General features: G+C 40.6%; 1 protein-coding gene and 1 long non-coding RNA gene across 5 annotated transcripts in view; both read left to right on the forward strand.

The window, feature by feature from the left end:
- LOC122653056 (E3 ubiquitin-protein ligase PRT6-like) overlaps window positions 1-18,872 on the forward strand; it is a 110,399-nt gene that overhangs the window by 33,488 nt on the left and 58,039 nt on the right. For all 4 annotated transcript variants that reach the window (XR_006331695.1, XM_043846988.1, XM_043846986.1 and 1 more), the window contains exons 5-8: window positions 8,371-8,614; window positions 8,696-9,442; window positions 10,002-10,202; window positions 10,357-10,970. Coding sequence is in view for 3 of the 4 variants with exons in the window: in XM_043846988.1 (XP_043702923.1) it covers window positions 8,371-8,614; window positions 8,696-9,442; window positions 10,002-10,202; window positions 10,357-10,970 (1,806 nt within the window). In the remaining variant the exon portion in view is untranslated. The remainder of the gene's footprint in view (window positions 1-8,370; window positions 8,615-8,695; window positions 9,443-10,001; window positions 10,203-10,356; window positions 10,971-18,872) is intronic.
- On the forward strand, window positions 1,744-2,050 carry LOC122653057. The gene is made up of 2 exons (XR_006331696.1): window positions 1,744-1,777; window positions 1,905-2,050. It is a non-coding gene; the product is annotated as an uncharacterized LOC122653057 (long non-coding RNA).

Below are 18,872 nucleotides of genomic sequence, written 5' to 3' on the forward strand. Positions count from 1 at the left end.
GGATGAGACAAAAGCAGGGATTTAACGCTAAGTTGGCCATGGAGATCAACCTTGGAAACAAGAGGTCTTAAGATTAGTTGAAAAAAGATGGAGTATATGATGTGTAATTTTAGTCATACTATGATGGATACTGACATGGTGCGAATTGAGGAAAGAGAGATACCATAAAGTGACTATTTAGATATTTGGATTTAACCGGTTCAATCATAAATAAAGAAGGTGGCATATAGGTTGATGTTTCACAAAGAATTCAAGTGGGATGGTTGAAGTGGAGAGGTGCATCCGGAGTGCTGTGTTACCGACGTATTCCTTTAAAGCTTAAAGGAAAGTTCTATAGGACTGTTGAAGTATCATATCGAGAAGCTATGTGTAGTAGAGATGAGGATGTTAAGATGGGTGTGTGGAAAAACTAGGAAGGATAATGTAAGGAATGAATGTATTAGAGCTGACTTGGGAGTTGTTCTGAGAGAGTCGTTTGAGGTGTCATGGTCATGTTCAATGGAGGCCTAGAGATGCCCCAGTACGGAGGAGTGATATGATTCCAATTGAAGGAGCTAAAAGAACTAGGGGCAGGCCTAAAATGACCATAGGAGAAGTTGTGAGGAAGAACATGCATAGTCTAGGTCTTGTACTAAGTATGACATCAGATAGAGCCTATTGGAGGGCAAAGATCCATGTAGTAGATCCCATTTAGCTGAGATTCTCCTGACTTGTTGGGCTGTGCCTCTTTCCTCTTACTTTCATCTTTGCTTTTCCTTTTTATTTTCCACCTTTCATTTTCCATTTTTCATTTCTCATCTCATTTCCCACCCCTCTTTTCCCATTCCCTTTTTTGTTTAGAATAAGGGTTTAGGTCAAAGTTAGGGTTTCTCATCTCCAACTGTATTATATTATTCATAATTTATAATATAATATGTATACTAAAAACATTCCTTTTGATATTATATTCTATATAATATAATATATTAGGGGAAAGTTGTCCGTAACCAAGATGGTTACTATTGATTGTTTTGTTTTTTTTTTAACTCGAATATTACCTGGGACCCGGGTTGGCCCCTAAGCTTTTATTAGAATCCAGAAAAATAATAAAGAATACAGGGGGGGACATTCCAACTTACCCCAACCCACGCCTCTAAGAAGACACTCCTCTCTAAAAAGCCTAACCAACCTTTACAAGACAAGAAAGCTCAAGAAACTAGTTTCTAAGCATAGGCAATCCTGCTTTGTCCTCCTGAAGGATGCTTTGCAGGGGTCCCATAGGCATGCTCCCAGGTTGAAACCTGGCAGACGCCTGTGTATCACAAGAGAGGTTGGCCAGCCAGTCTGCTGCCCTGTTGCTCTCAGCTCTGCTATGGTTGCTCTTGATTGTTGTAACCATACTTCTTTTCTTTTTTTACCCTTCATTATATTTCTCATCTTTTTAAGTTAGGGGTTGTCTTGAAATTTTACCCGTCCATTATGTTTCTCACCCCAATGCTCTCATATTCTCCCGCCCTCCATCCATAGTCTTCACCCCCTCCCGTGCTACCTCAGTGGCTACAAACTTTGAGAAACTGGACATTCAATATAATAAAGTAGGTATAAATCAACTTTTACGAAACTCCCTTCTCTCTAACCCTCATCTTGACAGGTAGACAGATAGATAGATACAGGGGAGGAGAGAGAAGGAAACAAATTTTTTTTCCTCCAACAATCGATTAGCCAGAAATGGAGATTCGTGTCGCCGTTGTTTTTGTCGTCAGGATTGCATTACTGCTCGCTGCCCCTTTAACTCAGCGTAAGTAGGACTTCATTCATCATCTTTTCCTCTTTCTTCTTCTTTTTCTGAGTCTGTTTATTCTTACAAGTTAGGATGTGAAGAAGATGAAATTGATTTAATCAATCATGGGCTTCTTCTGCAACAGAACTTGAGGTTCTGAAGTTTTGTTACAGTGGAGCAATGGGTCCGGACAAGTGGGGCAGCTTGAGTCCACAATTCAGCGCATGATCCAACGGAAAGCTTCAGTCCCCTGTGAACATTGTGATGAAGGACGCTGTCTACAATCCCAAGTTGCAGCCTTGGAACAAAGATTATGGAACCAGCAATTCTACGTTACTTAATCATGGCTACAGTATCACAGCCTGCACCTCCTCCCGACCAACTCCCATCCTCTGCACACCCATGCCATTTACAATCTCCCTGCCTTTATTGAACAGGCTCGCCATACTGTTCCGAGCAACAGAATTGACAAGGGAGAAGGCAGCGATTTAACAATTTTAACCCCCGACATTGACTCATAAGAGTAAAAATTGTCCGGTTAAAACTTGTGTTTGTAACCCTGGTTACAAATAGACACACCCATAATATTATATAATATAGTATGTATTGTATTATTCATTATATTATATCTTATATATTATTATTATAATATATAAGATATAATATAAGAAGTAATAATGTTATATAAGTATTATAATATAGTATGCATTATATTATTCATTATATTATATATTATAATATATAATATATTATTATATAACATTCCTTCTTATATTATATTATATAGTATATGTTATAAATAATATAATGTAGTATAATATATTATAATGGCTGTGTTTCTAATAGATAAATGGGTCTTGACTCTATTATGAATTTATAATTTTTCTATTGTTCTGATTTATTTTAAATAGAAATTGGGTCGATAAATGATACCGAACACTTGTAAAAACATTTTTGTGTCAGAAAAAAAATAATAAAATTGATACCAAAGAGAGCCCAAGTAAAAGAAACAAACTCCCTATTTTACATTGAAGTTCTCCCTGAGAATTAGAACGTAACTAAGGATTAAAAGAATCTAGTATGTTACATCTAACACTCCCTCTTTGGCATGGCACACCTTGTTCAACTAGGTGCCTGTCTAGGCACTAAGGCAAGGCAAGCTGGTGCCTTAACTGTTATTGGTGAAGCCTAATTTCGGTCCAGAGAGTGGTTGAGGATCTTCGGAGGGCCATTTCGGCCTCGAAACAATCTCGAATGGCCTAAAAAGCGGATACATCACCGCCAGAGGCGAGTTGTGTAGAGGTCGTCGAGACCTTCGAAACGATATGTTTTGAGACATATGTTATGTTTTGGTCCGTCCTTGACTAGTTGGTAAGTTCTGGGCTTTAGGGGCAATTCTGTACTTTTTGGGGTAGGGCTTCTCTATATAATGTTCTTTTCTCTAGGAGGGCTGTATGAGAGGTTTTGTAACATTCAAAGATGGTGAAATCTGTTCTGTTGCTCGGCCGTGGACGAAGCTTTCATTTTGGGGGTGAACCACGTAAATCTTTGGTGTTGCGCGTTGTGTGTCTTCTCTATTTTTCGTTTTCTTTTGCAAATTGCCACTCCTTGGCGTTGTTTTCTTAACAACTGGTATCAGAGCTTCGGTTCAAAAAGCAGATCAAAGGTTTTTTGTGGTTGGCTTGAGTGGGAGCGATGGCAGAAGATTGAAAGGCGAGGATTGAGAAGTTCAACGGTCAGAACTTTCAGTGGTGGTAAATGCAGATGGAGGACCTCCTTTTTCAGAAGGATTTGTATCAACCATAGGAAGGGAAGAAACCAGAGGAGATGAAGGAGGAAGATTGGAAGATTCTTGATCGGAAAGCATTGGCTACGGTGAGGTTGTCGCTCACGTCGGAGATGGCCTTCAATATTACAAAGGAGACAACTACTGTTGGAGTGATGTCCGCCCTAGCTAAGTTATATGAAAACCTTCTGCTTCTAACAAAGTATTTCTTATGAAGAAATTGTTTAATATGACTATGTCTGATTCTGGATCTGTTGTTAACCATTTGAATGAGTTTAATATGGTCACTAGTCAATTGCAATCTGTTGATGTTAATTTTGATGATGAGCTTAGGGCTTTATTGTTCAGTCTGTTCTTGTGTTCTCTGGCAGAAAGTTGAAACAATTTGGTTATGGCAGTGAGTAATATTATCACTGGAAATTTAGTTTTTAATGATGTTGTCAGTTGCATACTGAGTGATGAGATGAGAAAGAGCTCGGAGGCGACCTCATCTATTACTGCACTGTCAGTTGAAACAAGGGGCAGACAACATGAAAAAGGAAGTGGCTCGAGTGGGAGAAAGTCCCAATCCAGAGGAAATTCATAATTGAAAGGAAGTGAAAAAGTGAAAAATAATGGAAAGATATATGGGAAGTGCTGGACCTACGGTAAGATGGGTCACATGAAAAAGGATTGCTGGAAAGGAAAGAATAAGGATGAAAAGGGTAAGCAGTCGAATGAGGAAGAAGCAAACTTGGTTTCTATAAGTGATCAGATATATAGTGATTTATGTTTATCTGCATCAGTAGAAGTTAAATCTGAGGTTTGGTTTATTGACTCTGGAGATTCCTTTCATTGTACTTCACATAAGCATTATTTTCATGATATTTTCATGGTGATTTTGGACTTGTAACTGTGGGAAATGGACAAGTGTGTAAGATTGCAGGAAAATGGACAATTTCACTAAAATTGTCAAATGGCGGACACTTGAAATTGAGAGTGGCACGACATGTCCCTGATTTGAAGAAGAACCTCATCCCGACAAGCAAGTTGGACAGTCAAGGGTACAATGTTGGTTTTGGTAATGGCCAATGGAAAATTACAAGAGGGTCTCTGATATTGGCCAAGGGTAATTTGCATAGTACTTTGTATATGTTTACTGGTACTAATGACTACACTGTTTCAGTAGCTTCTACAGATGAGTGTACCATACTCTGGCATCATAGACTTGGACACTTGAGTGAGACAGGTATGAAGAAGCTTTAACTCAAGAAACCTATTACCTGATCTGAAGGATATTGACTTTGAGTTCTGTGAAGACTAGGTGTACGGGAAACAAAAGAGAGTTAGTTTCCACTAAGGAGGAAAAGAAAGAAAAGTGGAGAGGTTGGAGTTTGTTCACTCAGACGTTTGGGGACCAGCTCAGGTGAAGTCTTTTGGTGGTAAATTTTACTTTGTTTCGTTTATAGATGATGCAACCAGAAAAATATGGATTTATGCTATAAAATAAATCTGATGTTTTTGATATTTTCAAGAAGTGGAAAGCTCTTGCAGAATCAAAATTAGGGAACAAAGTTAAGTGTGAGTGACAATGGTGGAGAACACTGTGAAGGAGGATTCAAAGAATTTTGTGCTCTTAATGGAATCAGAAGATTGGAAACAGTTCCAAGAACATTACAAGAAAATGGTGTTGCAGAAAGAATGAATAGAACAATCTTGGAACGTGCAAGGAGTATGAGGATCAATTTGGGAATGCCACTACAGTTTGGGGCAGCAACTGTTGACACAACAGTGTTCTTAATAGAAGCCCATCTAGTGCATTGGATGGAGGGATTCCAGAGGAGGCTTGGACTGAAAAACAGGTGAATTATTCTTTTTTGAAAACTTTTGGTTGCATTGCTTATGCTCTTGTTGATAAAGAAAATAGGCAGAAATTAGATTCTAAATCTGTCAAGTATGCTTTCATTGGATATGGTGGAAATGAATTTGGTTATCGTTTATGGGATTATGAACATAACAAAATTATCAGGTGTAGAGATGTAATATTCAATGAAAATTACATGTATGAAGATAGGCATCAACAGAAGGGAAAGGATGAAACAGAGTTTTTGGAACTGGATGAAATTGAAAGTGGGACTATACCAAATGTGCAAGGAATTCCGGAAATTGAAGAAAATGAAGCTGAAAATTCAGATGTTGATACTAGGAGTGGAAATGGTGGTGATGATGATCATGATGATCATGATGGTCTTCAAGAGCAGGAACCCGAAACTCCTGTTCTTAGAAGATCTGTAAGGACAATTAGACTCCCCCAGGAGATATTCCCCTTATTTAAACTTTATTTTGTATACTGATTCTAGTGACCCAGAATGTTTTCATGAAGCAATGCAGGATAAGTCCAAGGTCAAGTGGGAGCAAGCTATGAATGAAGATCTGGACTCATTAAAGAAAAACAAGACTTGGAATCTGGTGAAGTTGCCAGCTGGAAAGAAGGCATTGCATAACAAATGGGTATACATAATGAAAAGTGAAGCTAGAGGAACAAAGAGGTACAAGGCAAGGCTTGAAGTAAAAGTGTTTGCACAGAAGAAAGGTATAGATTTTCAAGAATTTTTTTTTCCTGTTGTTAAGATGTCTTCAATCTGTATTATGTTGAGTATTGTAGCTGTAGAGGATTTACATCTAGAGCAATTAGATGTTAAAACTGCATTTCTCCATAGTGACTTGGATGAAGAGATTTACATGCAACAACCTGAAGGATTTGAAGTAAAGGGAAAGGAGAAGTTGGTTTGTAAACTGAACAAGAGTTTATATGGTCGCAAGCAAGTCCCAAGACAATGGTACTTAAAATTTGACAAGTTTATGCAGGACAGAAAATTTGCAAGATGTCAATTTGACCATTGTGTTTATTTTTAAAAGTTTGAAAATGGAGACTTTATTATTCTTGCATTGTATGCAGATGATATGTTGGTTGCAGGATCTAATATGCAGAGAATAAGAGACCTCCAGAAAAATCTGTCCAAAGTTTTTGACATGAAGGATTTGGGTGAAGCAAAGCAAATCCTTGGCATGCAAATAAGAAGAGACAGAAAAGAGAAGAAGCTGTGGCTATCCCAAGAAGGATATGTGGAGAAGGTGTTGAAGAGATTCAACATGGACAAGGCGAAGCCGGTGACCACTCCATTGGCAGCTCATTTCAAGCTTTGAAAGGATTTGTGTCCTTCCACAGTTGGGAGTTTGATGTATGCGATGGTGAGCACAAGACCTGATATTACACATGCAGTGGGAGTTGTTAGTAGGTTCCTGTAGAATCCAGGAAAGGAGCATTGCAAAGTAGTTCAATGGATACTTAGGTATCTAAGAAGTACATCCAACTACTGTTTATGCTTTGGTGGTACTAATGTTGATGTACCAGGTTTTGTTGACTCAGAACATTGATGAGATAGAGATGCTAGAAGAAGCACTACAGGATATGTTTTTACTGTAGGTGGAACTGCAGTTAGTTGGATTTCAAAGCTACAAAAGGTGGTTTCTCTTTTAACCACAGAGGCAGAGTATGTTGCAGTGACTGAAGCTAGTAAAGAGATGATTTGGCTTCAGAGGTTTATGGAGGAGTTGGGTAGAGTGCAAGAGAATAGCATATTATGGAGTGACAGTCAGAGTGCTATTCATCTCACGAAGAACTCAGCCTTTCATTCAAGGACAAAGCACATTCAGTTGAGGTATCACTTCATTCGATCTGTATTGGAGGATGCGCAACTGAAGCTTGACAAAATAGTTGGCAGTAAGAATCCTACTGACATGTTAACAAAGGGAGTTGACAGGGAGAAGTTGGGACTTTGCTCAACTTTGATCGATCTTCATAGATGATGATTGGTGATGTTTGCTCGAGCAATAGGTGTTAAAAATTCTGTTTTTTCTTTGAAGTGTTGTTATCAGTCTTCAAGTGGGAGATTGTTATTGGTGAAGCTTGATTTCGGTCCAGAGAATGGTAGAGGATCTTCGGAGAGCCATTTCGGCCTTGAAATGATTTCGGATGGCCTAAAAAGCGGATACATCACCACTAAAGGCCAAAGGCGGTGTGTTGTGTAGAGCTCGTCGAGACCTTCGAATTGATATGTTTTGAGACATATGTTATGTTTTGGTCCGACCCTGACTAGTTGGTCAGTTCTGGGCTCTAGGGGCAATTCTGTACTTTTTGGGTTAGGGCTTCTCTATATAATGTTCTTTTCTCTGGGAGGGCTGTATGAGAGGCGTTGTAACATTCAAAGATAGTGAAATCTGTTCTGTTGCTCAGCCGTGGACGTAGCTTCCATTTTGGGGGTGAACCACGTAAATCTTTGGTGTTGTGCGTTGTGTGTCTTCTCTATTTTTCGTTTTCTTCTGCAAAACGCTACTCCTGGGAGTTGTTTTCTTAACATTAACAACTTTGGACTGTGGTGATATGACTGACATGTGAGTATATTTTGCATATGTCCAGTGGCTGGGTACTCTTTTATACCTCTTCCAGAACATGCCTTTTTGAAGTAGTAAGCTTCTCTTGTGCCTTTTTTGTCTTTTTTAATTTTTGTACTATGATATTGTGAGGGTAAAGATTCCTCTTGGAAGTTCTTTGTTGTTGCAATCTGTTGAAGAACTCCATTGTATTTTATTATTACTCTGTTTAATTTGGTCTGTAGTAGCTATCTTCTTGTTTTGTACCTTGTCACATTTATGTTGCTTCAAATCCATGTTAATTTTGGAGTTACTTTGTGGATTAGTTTTAAAGAAAATTATAGAATACTATTTCATTTGGAGTATCCATTTGCTGACAATGAGTGTTTTGTTAATGAACTTTGTCTTTCAGGTATGAACCAGTTTTGGTGCAGGAAATGCTTACCCTTATCATACAGATAGTCAAAGAACGGCGTTTTTGTGGGTTTTCCACCGCTGAGAGCTTGCAAAGAGAGTTGGTTTATAAGCTTGCCATTGGAGATGCTACTCATAGCCAGGTGGTGAAATCTCTCCCTCCTGATCTTTCTAAGAGTGATCAGATGCAAAAGATTTTGGATGTTGTGGCGGTGTATTCCAATCCATCTGGCATGAAGCAGGTTTGGTTTTTGGTCTTAAATATCTATTAGTTGGCTGGTATGTTGTCAGATCAGACGTCCTGATATTTCTCTTCATTTCAGGGGAAATATTCACTGCAGAAGACATATTGGAAAGAATTAGATTTGTATCACCCTCGCTGGAACTCAAGGGATTTGCAAATTTCAGAAGAAAGATACCTGCGTTTCTGTAAGGTTTCCGCTTTGACTAATCAGTTGCCACGGTGGACAAAACTTTTTTATTCTCTACAAGGAATTGCCAGAATCGCAACTTCCAAGACTGTCCTACAAATTGTCCGTGCAGTTCTATTCTATGCAGTTGTCACAGATAAAACTTCTGCATCACGTGCACCTGATGGAGTAATTGTTACAGCACTGCACTTACTTTCATTGGCACTAGACATATGCTACTTGCAGAAACAATCTGGTGACAACTCAAGCATGAGTACTTCATTCCCTGTGGAAGATTTGATGGTGGCGCTAGCTTTTGCTCGTGAGGAGATAGATGTTGGAGCAACTGCAGGAATGAATGAGTGGAGGCATCAAAGCATGCTGTCACTGCTTGTTTCTTTGATGAAGATGCATCATAAAGAAAGTCTAGACAGCTTCATAGAAGTGGGAAATTGCAACCTTTCCTCTTTGATTGAAGGTTTATTGAAAAAGTTTGCTGAGCTTGATTCTGGCTGTATGACTGAATTGCAAAGAATTGCACCTGAAGTGGTGTCTCATTTGGTTCAATCCATTCTGGATGTTGATTCTCGTGTCTTAAGATCAGCTTCTGAGGCTGAGGTGCGGAAGGCAAAAGCTCGAGAGCGTCAGGCTGCCATATTGGTGAGTCACGTGTATTATTTTTACTTTCTAGTTAATTTTCTACAATTTTTTTTTGCTTGGAGAGCAGCGAATTTGTGTTCTTCAGTTTTAGAATAATGAGTTCTGTACAATGAAATTTCATTTGCACTTTAGGTTAGTTTACCATAAAGGGTCATTCTTGGAATGCTCACATGTTATGTCAAACTTCAATGATGGCATACAATTTTACTTCACCCCAAAATAGGCATTCAATCGTGAATACTGGTTTTTGTTTTCAATCTTGATTGTGGTACAAGGTAGATGTGGAAGGTTCCAGCCCGTTCATTTGGTAAGATCACGTGCTAGTTGTAGCAGTGACCCGGGATTGAATCCCGTGAGTTGGGTTGGGGTTTTCCTTGTACCCAAAAAAGATATTGAGGATTATGCAGATGTTAACAAATAATTCTTATATTTAACACCATGATGGTTCATATGCTGGTTATGACTCATAGGTCTTTCTCTTTTTATTTCTTTTTCATGAGGTGTTTGAGTGCTTTGGTTAATTTATTGTGTTGTTGGCTCACCTGAGTTCGGCTTGCAGGAGAAAATGAGAGCTGCGCAGTCGAACTTTATGGCAAACCACAACTCAACTGCAATTGATTTGTTGGATGATTCAAAATCCAAACACGAAGTAATTGTCCCTGATGATAATCATGTCTCAGGAGATCCAGCCCCAGTTATTTGTTCTCTTTGTCGTGATCCAGATTCTAAGAGTCCTGTGTCTTTCCTGATTCTTCTCCAGGTTGGTGGTGCAATTTTGTTTCCCCTTGCTCTGTCCAAAGAAAAGTTTATTTCTGAACTGTTTTTTGAATTGTTATAGTGGCATAATATTATTTCTTATTTGCCAAAGCAATGGTCTCATCAGTCTAATTTGTTAACCCCGTCATTGTGACAAGAAATCTCGACTTGTGAGTTTCATTGAGAGAGGCCCCCCATCATGGGATCAACTTAATCAGTCAGGCCAGGAACGTCCTACGGTCACAACAAACCAGGATGCAGTTAACGATTTTGGACATGATGGGCTGCGTGGTGGAGTCAATGCTATTCTGGACTTTCTGAAGGCCCAACGTCCTGATGTGAGGGATATTCATCTGCCGAGTGCATCAACAGATACAAATATGAATACATCTTCCTTTGAGATGATAGAAGGAGGAGTTTACCAATCTATTAAGAGAGATTTGCATGATAGCTTGTTGCATGTAAGTGTTCTGGATGACAACCAGAAATCTACAGCTTCATATGCTGTTGAACAGTCCAAAGGAAGCGACGGTGCTGAATCTGCTTTGCTTGAAAAATATATAGCATCTCTTTCAGGAGAGACATCAGAATACCCTTCGGGCTCCAAGATTTCTCTTTCACGTGTTGAAAATGTATCATCTAAGTCCAGTATTTGGTTTGCACCATTCGATGGATTTGGTCCCTCTGATTGTGATGGAATTCATATTTCTTCATGTGGGCATGCTGTGCATCAAGAATGCCGTGATCGTTACTTATTGTCTCTGAAGGAAAGGTAATTTGTTCCTTTAAATTGTGGTCTCGGATGATTTCTGTCGCTTCCCCATGCTATTTTTTCCCTCATTTACTGGGAGGCGTTATGGTTACTTCCGTTAATAATTTTGAAGGCATTGTAAGCTGACTGAGCTATAAGACATGAAACAATACCAGAAGCAAATAATCAGAAGTAACAATATAGAAGAAGAAGAGAGGAAGAAAGGAGAGAAGAGACTGCCGCAAGGTAGAGTAGCAGTCCATAACCAGCGGCAGTCCTCTCCCCATTTTATATATAGGTAACCAATTACAAAACCGCAAGGACTGAAGAATCTTCAGTCCTTGCGGTAGTAGAAAACTAATTAACCTCAACAATAACAACTAGAACAACTAAAACTTAAAATGATTATCGCAGGGTCTGACAATAATACCCCTGCAGGACCACATACAGATACATATCTTAACAAGACATTAACACTAGGAAGAATGGAAATAAGGGAAAGAGTTGCCAGAGTTGGTTACAAATCTTGCTATGGTAAATTATAGCCTTTGATTAGAATTAGCAATTCAGAAAATGGAAAGTGAATCTCATGGATTTAAATCTGGGGGACGGTAAGACAGAGGGTCGAAAACAACTCCACATCTCTACGAAGAAAGTTGGTAGTCTCAGTATACAGAAGTTTTCTCAGGCCCTTTATGTAGGATTCTTAATATTCCTCTGATAACTTTGCATTAAATGTTGATTTTTAGCATTCTTCAGTGATAATTGACATAGATTCCCAGATACACTATTATGCTCCTTGGTAGAAGAGCAACATTTACTGGAGTATATTATTTGAGACAAGAAAAAGATACTGATGCAGAGAAAATTCATAATAATAGGCTTATTTTAGTTCTGACCCTTGGATTAGGTTATACACATATTGGACTTATGGTCCAATAAATTTTCTTTGTAATGGGATACACTAATTGGTTTATAATGAGTCATAAGTTGGAACATTACTTTTGTTTAGTTTCCTGGTAGTTCTAGGATATTTATTTGTTTCCAGCTTTTAGTTTTACCCATACCCCTTTTTATGTTAGCATTATGCTTTTTAAGCTATCCTTGGATTTGTTCTTAGATAGGGATTTTCTATTCCAACTAGGATTCTTATTTTAGTAGTTCTATTTATAGGCTTGTTAGCAGCCAATAAGGGACGCAGATTTTATAAATAAAGTTATGAGCCTTTTTAAAAAAAAAATAAAATTATATAGGTCCTACTCTATCCTATTCTATTGGGGGGGGGGGAGGGGAGATGTGTACCGGGATACTTGAACTCAAGACCTCCTGGTAGCAATGGGCTTCCACACACCATATACTACTAGCGCTTTACAATAAACTTATGAAGTTTCTCTTCTTTTGAGCCATGTGGATTCATGGTATTACTTGGATGGATTTGTTTGTTTTATGAGGTAGATTCCTCAATCCGGGATACTTGAACTCAAGACCTCCTAGTAGCAATGGGCTTCCACACACCATATATTACTAGCGCTTTACAATAAACTTATGAAGTTTCTCTTCTTTTGGGCCATGTGGATTCATGGTATTACTTGGATGGATTTGTTTGTTTTATGAGGTAGATTCCTCAATTCTAGTATGGATCCCTGGGTCAATTCAAGTTATTTTTAAAGGTTCATATGATATTTTGTTTTAGTTATATCCGGCTATTGTATTGTGGTCCGATCCTGCCTATTCTATGTTCAATTTCCTTTCTAAATTCATTTTTGAGTTTTTGCTACTTCACTCTTTCAATTCTGATCATTAAATTTGTTGTGGACTTCTGTGAATACTGGCTTGATCAATGTGACCATGGCCATGCTTTATTTATAATATGATAGAGAACATTCTAGAATAGGTACAAGGACACAATTACTCCTAGGGCAATTTTACCCTTGAACCCATAATACAACACTCCCCCTCAAGTTGGTGCATACATATCAAACATGCCCAACTTGCTAATTATAGGAAAAAATAACTTAGTACTGATTCCTTTGGTAAGGACATCAGCCAGTTGTTCACTAGACTGAATAAATGGGATACAAATTATCCCTTGTTCCAACTTCTCTTTGATGAAGTGCCGGTCAATCTCAACATGTTTGGTACGATCATGTTGAACCGGGTTGTGAGCAATGCTGATTGCGGACTTGCGGTCACAGTAGAGCCACATAGGAAGATCAGCATGCATCCCCAAATCTTGAAGAAGCCCCTTGAGCCAAAGAAGCTCACAAATACCCTGTGCCATGGTTCAGAACTTAGCTTTAGCACTAGATTGAAACACAACAGCTTGCTTTTTGCTTCTCCAAGTAGTTAGGTTTCCTCCAACAAATGTGCAATACCCGGATGTGGACTTCCTATCATCAAGACTGCCAGCCCAATCTGCATCAATGTATGCTTCTATCCGGAGATGGCTATGTGGAGAGAACAAGACTCCTTTCCCAGGAGATGACTTAAGGTAACGGAGAATTCTGTATGCTGCTTCCAAATGAGAAGAGTGACGATCATACATGTATTGGTTGACAAGGCTTACAACAAATGTGATATCTGGCCGGGTATGTGAGAGGTAGATCAATCGGCCAATTAACCTCTGATAATTGCCTTTGTCCACTGGGTCACCTTCCTTACTCTTCAAATGTATGTTGGGCTCAAGAGGGGTATCTACTGGTTTACACCTTAAGCATTTCTGTTTCTTTCAATAATTCCAAGGTATATTTCCTTTGAGAGAGAGATGCCCTTAGCTGAATGGGCAACCTCAATCCCTAAGAAGTACCTTAATCTACCCAAAACTTTGATTTCAAATTCGGTGCCCAAATAAGTCTTCAACTTCTGGATTTCCTGTGCATCACTACCTGTGATCAATGTCATCAACATAGACAATTAATATTGTCTCTTGCTGTCCTATCTTCTTAACAAACAATGTATGATCAACATTGCTTAGCTTATACCCATAAGCAATCATAACCTTATGGAATTGGCCAAACCAAGCCCTTGGTGATTGCGTTTCTGAAGAAATAAAGCCAGGAGGTATTCTATGTAAACATTTTCTTCTGAGTCTCCATGCAAGAAGGCATTCTTCACATCAAGTTGCTAGAGTACCCATCCTTGATTCACTGCACAAGTGATAATAACCCATACCGTATTCATCTTTGCTACAGGAGCAAAGGTCTCTTGATAGTAAATTCCTTGGGTTTGAGTAAACCCTTTGGCAACAAGTCTTGCTTTGTACCTTTCCACTGAGCCATCAGCCTTGTGATTCACAACAAAGACCCATTTACAGCCAACAAATATTTTCCCTAGTGGAGGACTCACCAAATCCTAGGTCTGATTTTTCTCAAGGGCCTGCATTTCTTCATTCATCGCATCTTTCCATTTCTATTCGGCTATTGCCTCTTGCCAATTGTTAGGGATGGAAACAAAGGATAAAGAAGATACGAAGGCATGGAAAGCAGGAGTTAGTGAGTTGTATGACACAAAGTTGGAAATAGGGTGCAATGTACAACTCCTCTTTGATTTTCGAACAACAATGGGTAAATCAAGACTGGGATCAAGAGGAGGCTCACCAGAATTCTGACTAGGAGCAAGACTTGGAGCAAGAACAAATGCCGATTGAGTAGGATCAGTGGTGGTGGTCTCTTTGTACAGACGGCCATCCAGAGGAAAATCAGTTCCCCGAGTGTATACATTTTTTCCCTCTTTGCCTGTTGTTGCTGTCCCACTTCTTGTTCTTGACTTGTAACTCCATCTTCGAATTCAACAGAAGCATCCTCTATAGTAGGTATCTCAATGTCTTCACCAGTTATAATCACCCCCTGAAGAGGTTCCGACTATTTAAAGTAAGCCTCAGACTCCTGGAACATCCGTAGTGACAAACACTTTTCGGGTAGGAGGATGATAACATTTATACCCCTTCTGGGTAGCAGAATAACTAAGAAATTTGCATCACAATCCCTTGGGATCAAACTTGCCGTGTACATGGTGATTCCTGGCAAACACGACACAACCAAAGACTTTGGGAGACACAACAAAAGTCGATTTCCCACAGAACACATCCAAGGGGCAACGGCCATCCAAAACACAGGAGGGAAGCCGATTGATAAGATATGTAGCTGTAAGGACAGCATCACCACAAAAACGAGGAGGAACAACCATAGTGAACATAAGAGAACGAGCAACCTCCAAAAGATGTCGCTTCTTGTGTTCACCCACCCCATTATGACCTGGAGTATCAACACAAGAGGTTTGATGAATGATCCCATGGCTGTTCAAATATGACTGAAAGGCACCATTCATATACTCCTTCCCATTATCCGACCGGAGAATCTTGACCTTGGCATCGAACTGTCTCTTGACCAGCTTATGAAATAAAGTGAAACATGTGGAGACGTCACTTTTACTATGCATCAACTACCCCCAAGTCGTCCGGCTGAAACAGTCAATGAAAGTGACAAACCATCGAAACCCAGAGCTAGAGACACAACGGGCAGGGCCCCACACATCAGAATGTATCAAACCAAAAGGACGCAAGCTTCTATTATCAGAAATTGAAAAAATGCTTCTAGTTTGGTGCAAGCATCACAAGAAAAATTATGTTTATTACAACGTTTCACCAAACACGTACAGAATCAAAATCAGAAGATGCAGGCTGAGCCGTCAAAGCTGCCCGGGAACCGTCAAGCACGTACAGACCTCTAACTAGCTTACGACATGCAATCGTACTGTCTGTTGCCAAGTCCTGAAATAAGCAATGGGTTGGAAAAAATGTTACCTTGCAGTTTAAATCCCTAGTTATGCTACTAATGGAAAGCAAATTAGTAGTGAACTTCGGAACATGTAACACAGATGAAAGGTTAAGAGAGGAAGAACACTGCACAGATCCCTTTCCCGAGATAGGAGAAAGAGACCCGTCAGCAACACGAACCTTACTATGACTAGATAAAGGAAAATATGTGGAATAAAAAGCGGAAGAACCGGTCATATGGTCGGTTACCCCTGAGTCAATTTCCCAAGCATCGGGCATGACCGAGGTGCAATTCCCACCAAATGAAATACCTGTGGAAGAAGGTGCATTGGGATTAGTAGGCAAAGACAGAGCCGAGGCAGCCATGAAAGGAGATATAGATGCCGAAGAAGATGTATCCAAACGATTCACCATATCCTGTAAATTTTGCAAATTCGCCATAACCTGTGAAAGGGAAGGATCAGGCTGGTCCTCAGAAGTTGCTTGATGAGCACGGGTGCTATTGGGCCGATTGAAACCACCCCTCCCACGCCCACAAGTGTCTGTAGGGCGACCATGAAGCTTCCAACATCAGATGGCCGATCAGTACTAGCAGACCGGGAAGAGCCCCCACGGGAAGACTGTGAACCAGAAATAAGGGCCGAGCGCTCTTGAGTAATAGGGTGAACCATGGCTGTACGTCGACTTTCCTTAGCCGAAAGGATCACATAGGCCTGTTCAAGAGTTGGGAGAGGTTCCCTATTCAAAATATTCAACCGGATATGATCAAACTCAATCTTCAGGCCGGTCAAGAAATCCAAGACGCGTAAATCATCCTCCCACTTTCATTAGGCTGTGGTGTCAACATCAGTGGTTGCAGTGAAGCTGCCCAAAAATCCAACTGTTGCCAGTTCGTACACATGTTATTGTAATACTGAGAAAGTTTCAACTCCAGCTGTTTTGTAGAGTGGATTTTTTGACGGAGTTCATACCATTGGGCAGCATTCCGAACCTGAGAATAAGTATCTTTGGCTGTCTTCCATATTTTTGCAGCCGAATCAAGAAGAAGATATCGCCCAACAATTTCTTGGTCTATGGAATTAACCAGATACGGCATGAACAAGAAATTAAAATTCATCCAGCGATCCTGTGCAGAACCAGCCTTTGTAGGCCTGATCGTAATACCCGTGAGGTAGCCAGATAGGCCACGGGAACCAATAGCAAACAAACAGGAACAAGACCACATAAGATAATTGCTGCCATTTTTTTTTTTTGAAAATTTAATTACGAAGAAAGGAGAAGGAATATACAGCCCGAGGGCCAACAAAACTGAAGCTAGAGGCCAGCTAGGGCGCAAAATGGATAGAGGAAGACCCTAAGAGACAACAATGAGCTTGTTCGTCGGGGTATCCTTTACATCAACTTGGAGGAGGGAACTAATTTTAGACGAAACATAAAAAAAGATGGCCTTCCAAATCTTGTCAAAAGAGCGGGAATTGGACGTCCATCTTCTAAGGTTACGCTCCATCCAAATGTGGGAGATAGTGGCACAAAAGGCAATCTTGCCAACCGAATCATAACTCAAGTTGCCTCCGAACATCATATCAATCCAAACCTATTCCCTGGAAAGGGAAAGAGGCCTTTGGCGAGCAGGCCAACAGTGCTGAAGAACACGGTTCCAGATGGAGGAAGCAAAGGGGCAAGTGAAGAACAGGTGATCTGCATCTTCACGCCCATTCCAACAAAGGCAATAGCTGGGAGAGACTTGCATGTGGCGATGAATGAGGAATGCTTGGGTAGGGAGGCAGTTTGCTAGGGCACGCCAAGCGGTAAGGCTATGGCGAGGAATGTGCCCTTTAAACCAAACTATTTTATGCCAAGGACAGGGGGTCCCTCTATGTCTAACCATGTCCCAAGCGGAGTGGGTGCTGAATCTGCCAGAGGGGGAAGGGAGCCCCAAGATGGTGTCACCTCTACCTCGGTGAACGGGGGGGATAGGGGGAGGGAGCTCCAAAGATTTGCGAGGGGATGGAGGAGAGGGGAGGACCAGCAGCATCTGCTGATGATGGAAGCCACAAGGGAGGATTTGTCCATTCCAGAAGCATAGATGTCACGGGGGCTCACAAGGGAAGATAGGATACTGGAAGGGTGCCATTTGTCAAGCCATAGGTAAGTCTGCAAACCATCATCGATCCTGCAAGAAATAGCATCCCTTGCTATATGCCTCACTTGGAGGATTTTGCGCCAAACCCAGGAGGAGTCTGTCACTGAGCTAACAGTCTAAATAGAGTCTCGACAGAGAGGCCCAGCGTACACCTTAGTAGTCCAGATGCTGGATTTGTTGGTGAGGAGCTTCCATAACAGCTTGATAGAACCAGCAATGTTTACATCTTTTATCCTTCTGAGACCAAGACTTCCTTCAGATTTGGGGATGCAAATGGAAGACCAGCTCTTGGGGTGAAGGAACCTGGCTGAATCCATACCTTTCCATAGGAAAGCACACATAATAGATTCAACAACCTTGATGGAAGCCTTAGGGAGGCCACTCCAATAGATGTAGCAGGATTGAAGTACCAATCTGATGAGCTCAAGGCGACCTACATAGGATAAAAGCTTGGTTTTCCAAAGCTACAACCTCTTGCGGAGGAGGTCCAGAATGGGGGAACAGTGGTGGGCTGAAAGTCTAGCAGGGATGAGGGGAAGGCCAAGGTAACAGACAGGTAAGGTGCCAAGGGTAAAGTCGATGATGGAGGAGAGGGACGCTTTGGTGGTATCAGAAGCACCAGCAAGGAAGATTTGGGACTTGAGGAGGTTGATGCGGAGATCGGAAATGCCCTGAAAAAGGTGAAGGGAAGACATGATGGACTCAATGGAGAGGGGGTCAGCCTTGGAGAAGATCATGAGGTTGTCAGCGAAGGCAAGGTGAGTCAGATTAGTAGGCTTGCATTTGGGGATGGGAGAGATGAGATGGAGGTCGGTTCTGGATTGGATACTACGAGAGAGGACCTCAAGGGAAAGGCAAAAAAGGAAAGGGGAGAGGGGGCAACCTTGGCGGATACTAAAAGAGGAGGGAAAATATCCAGCTAGGCTACCATAGAGGAGGACAGAGAAGCGAGGGGTGGAGATGTAGAAGTGGATCCAGTTAACAAAGGTAGGAGGGAAGGACATCT

The sequence above is a fragment of the Telopea speciosissima genome, chromosome 2 (genome assembly GCF_018873765.1).
Source record: "Telopea speciosissima isolate NSW1024214 ecotype Mountain lineage chromosome 2, Tspe_v1, whole genome shotgun sequence".
NCBI lineage: Eukaryota > Viridiplantae > Streptophyta > Magnoliopsida > Proteales > Proteaceae > Telopea > Telopea speciosissima.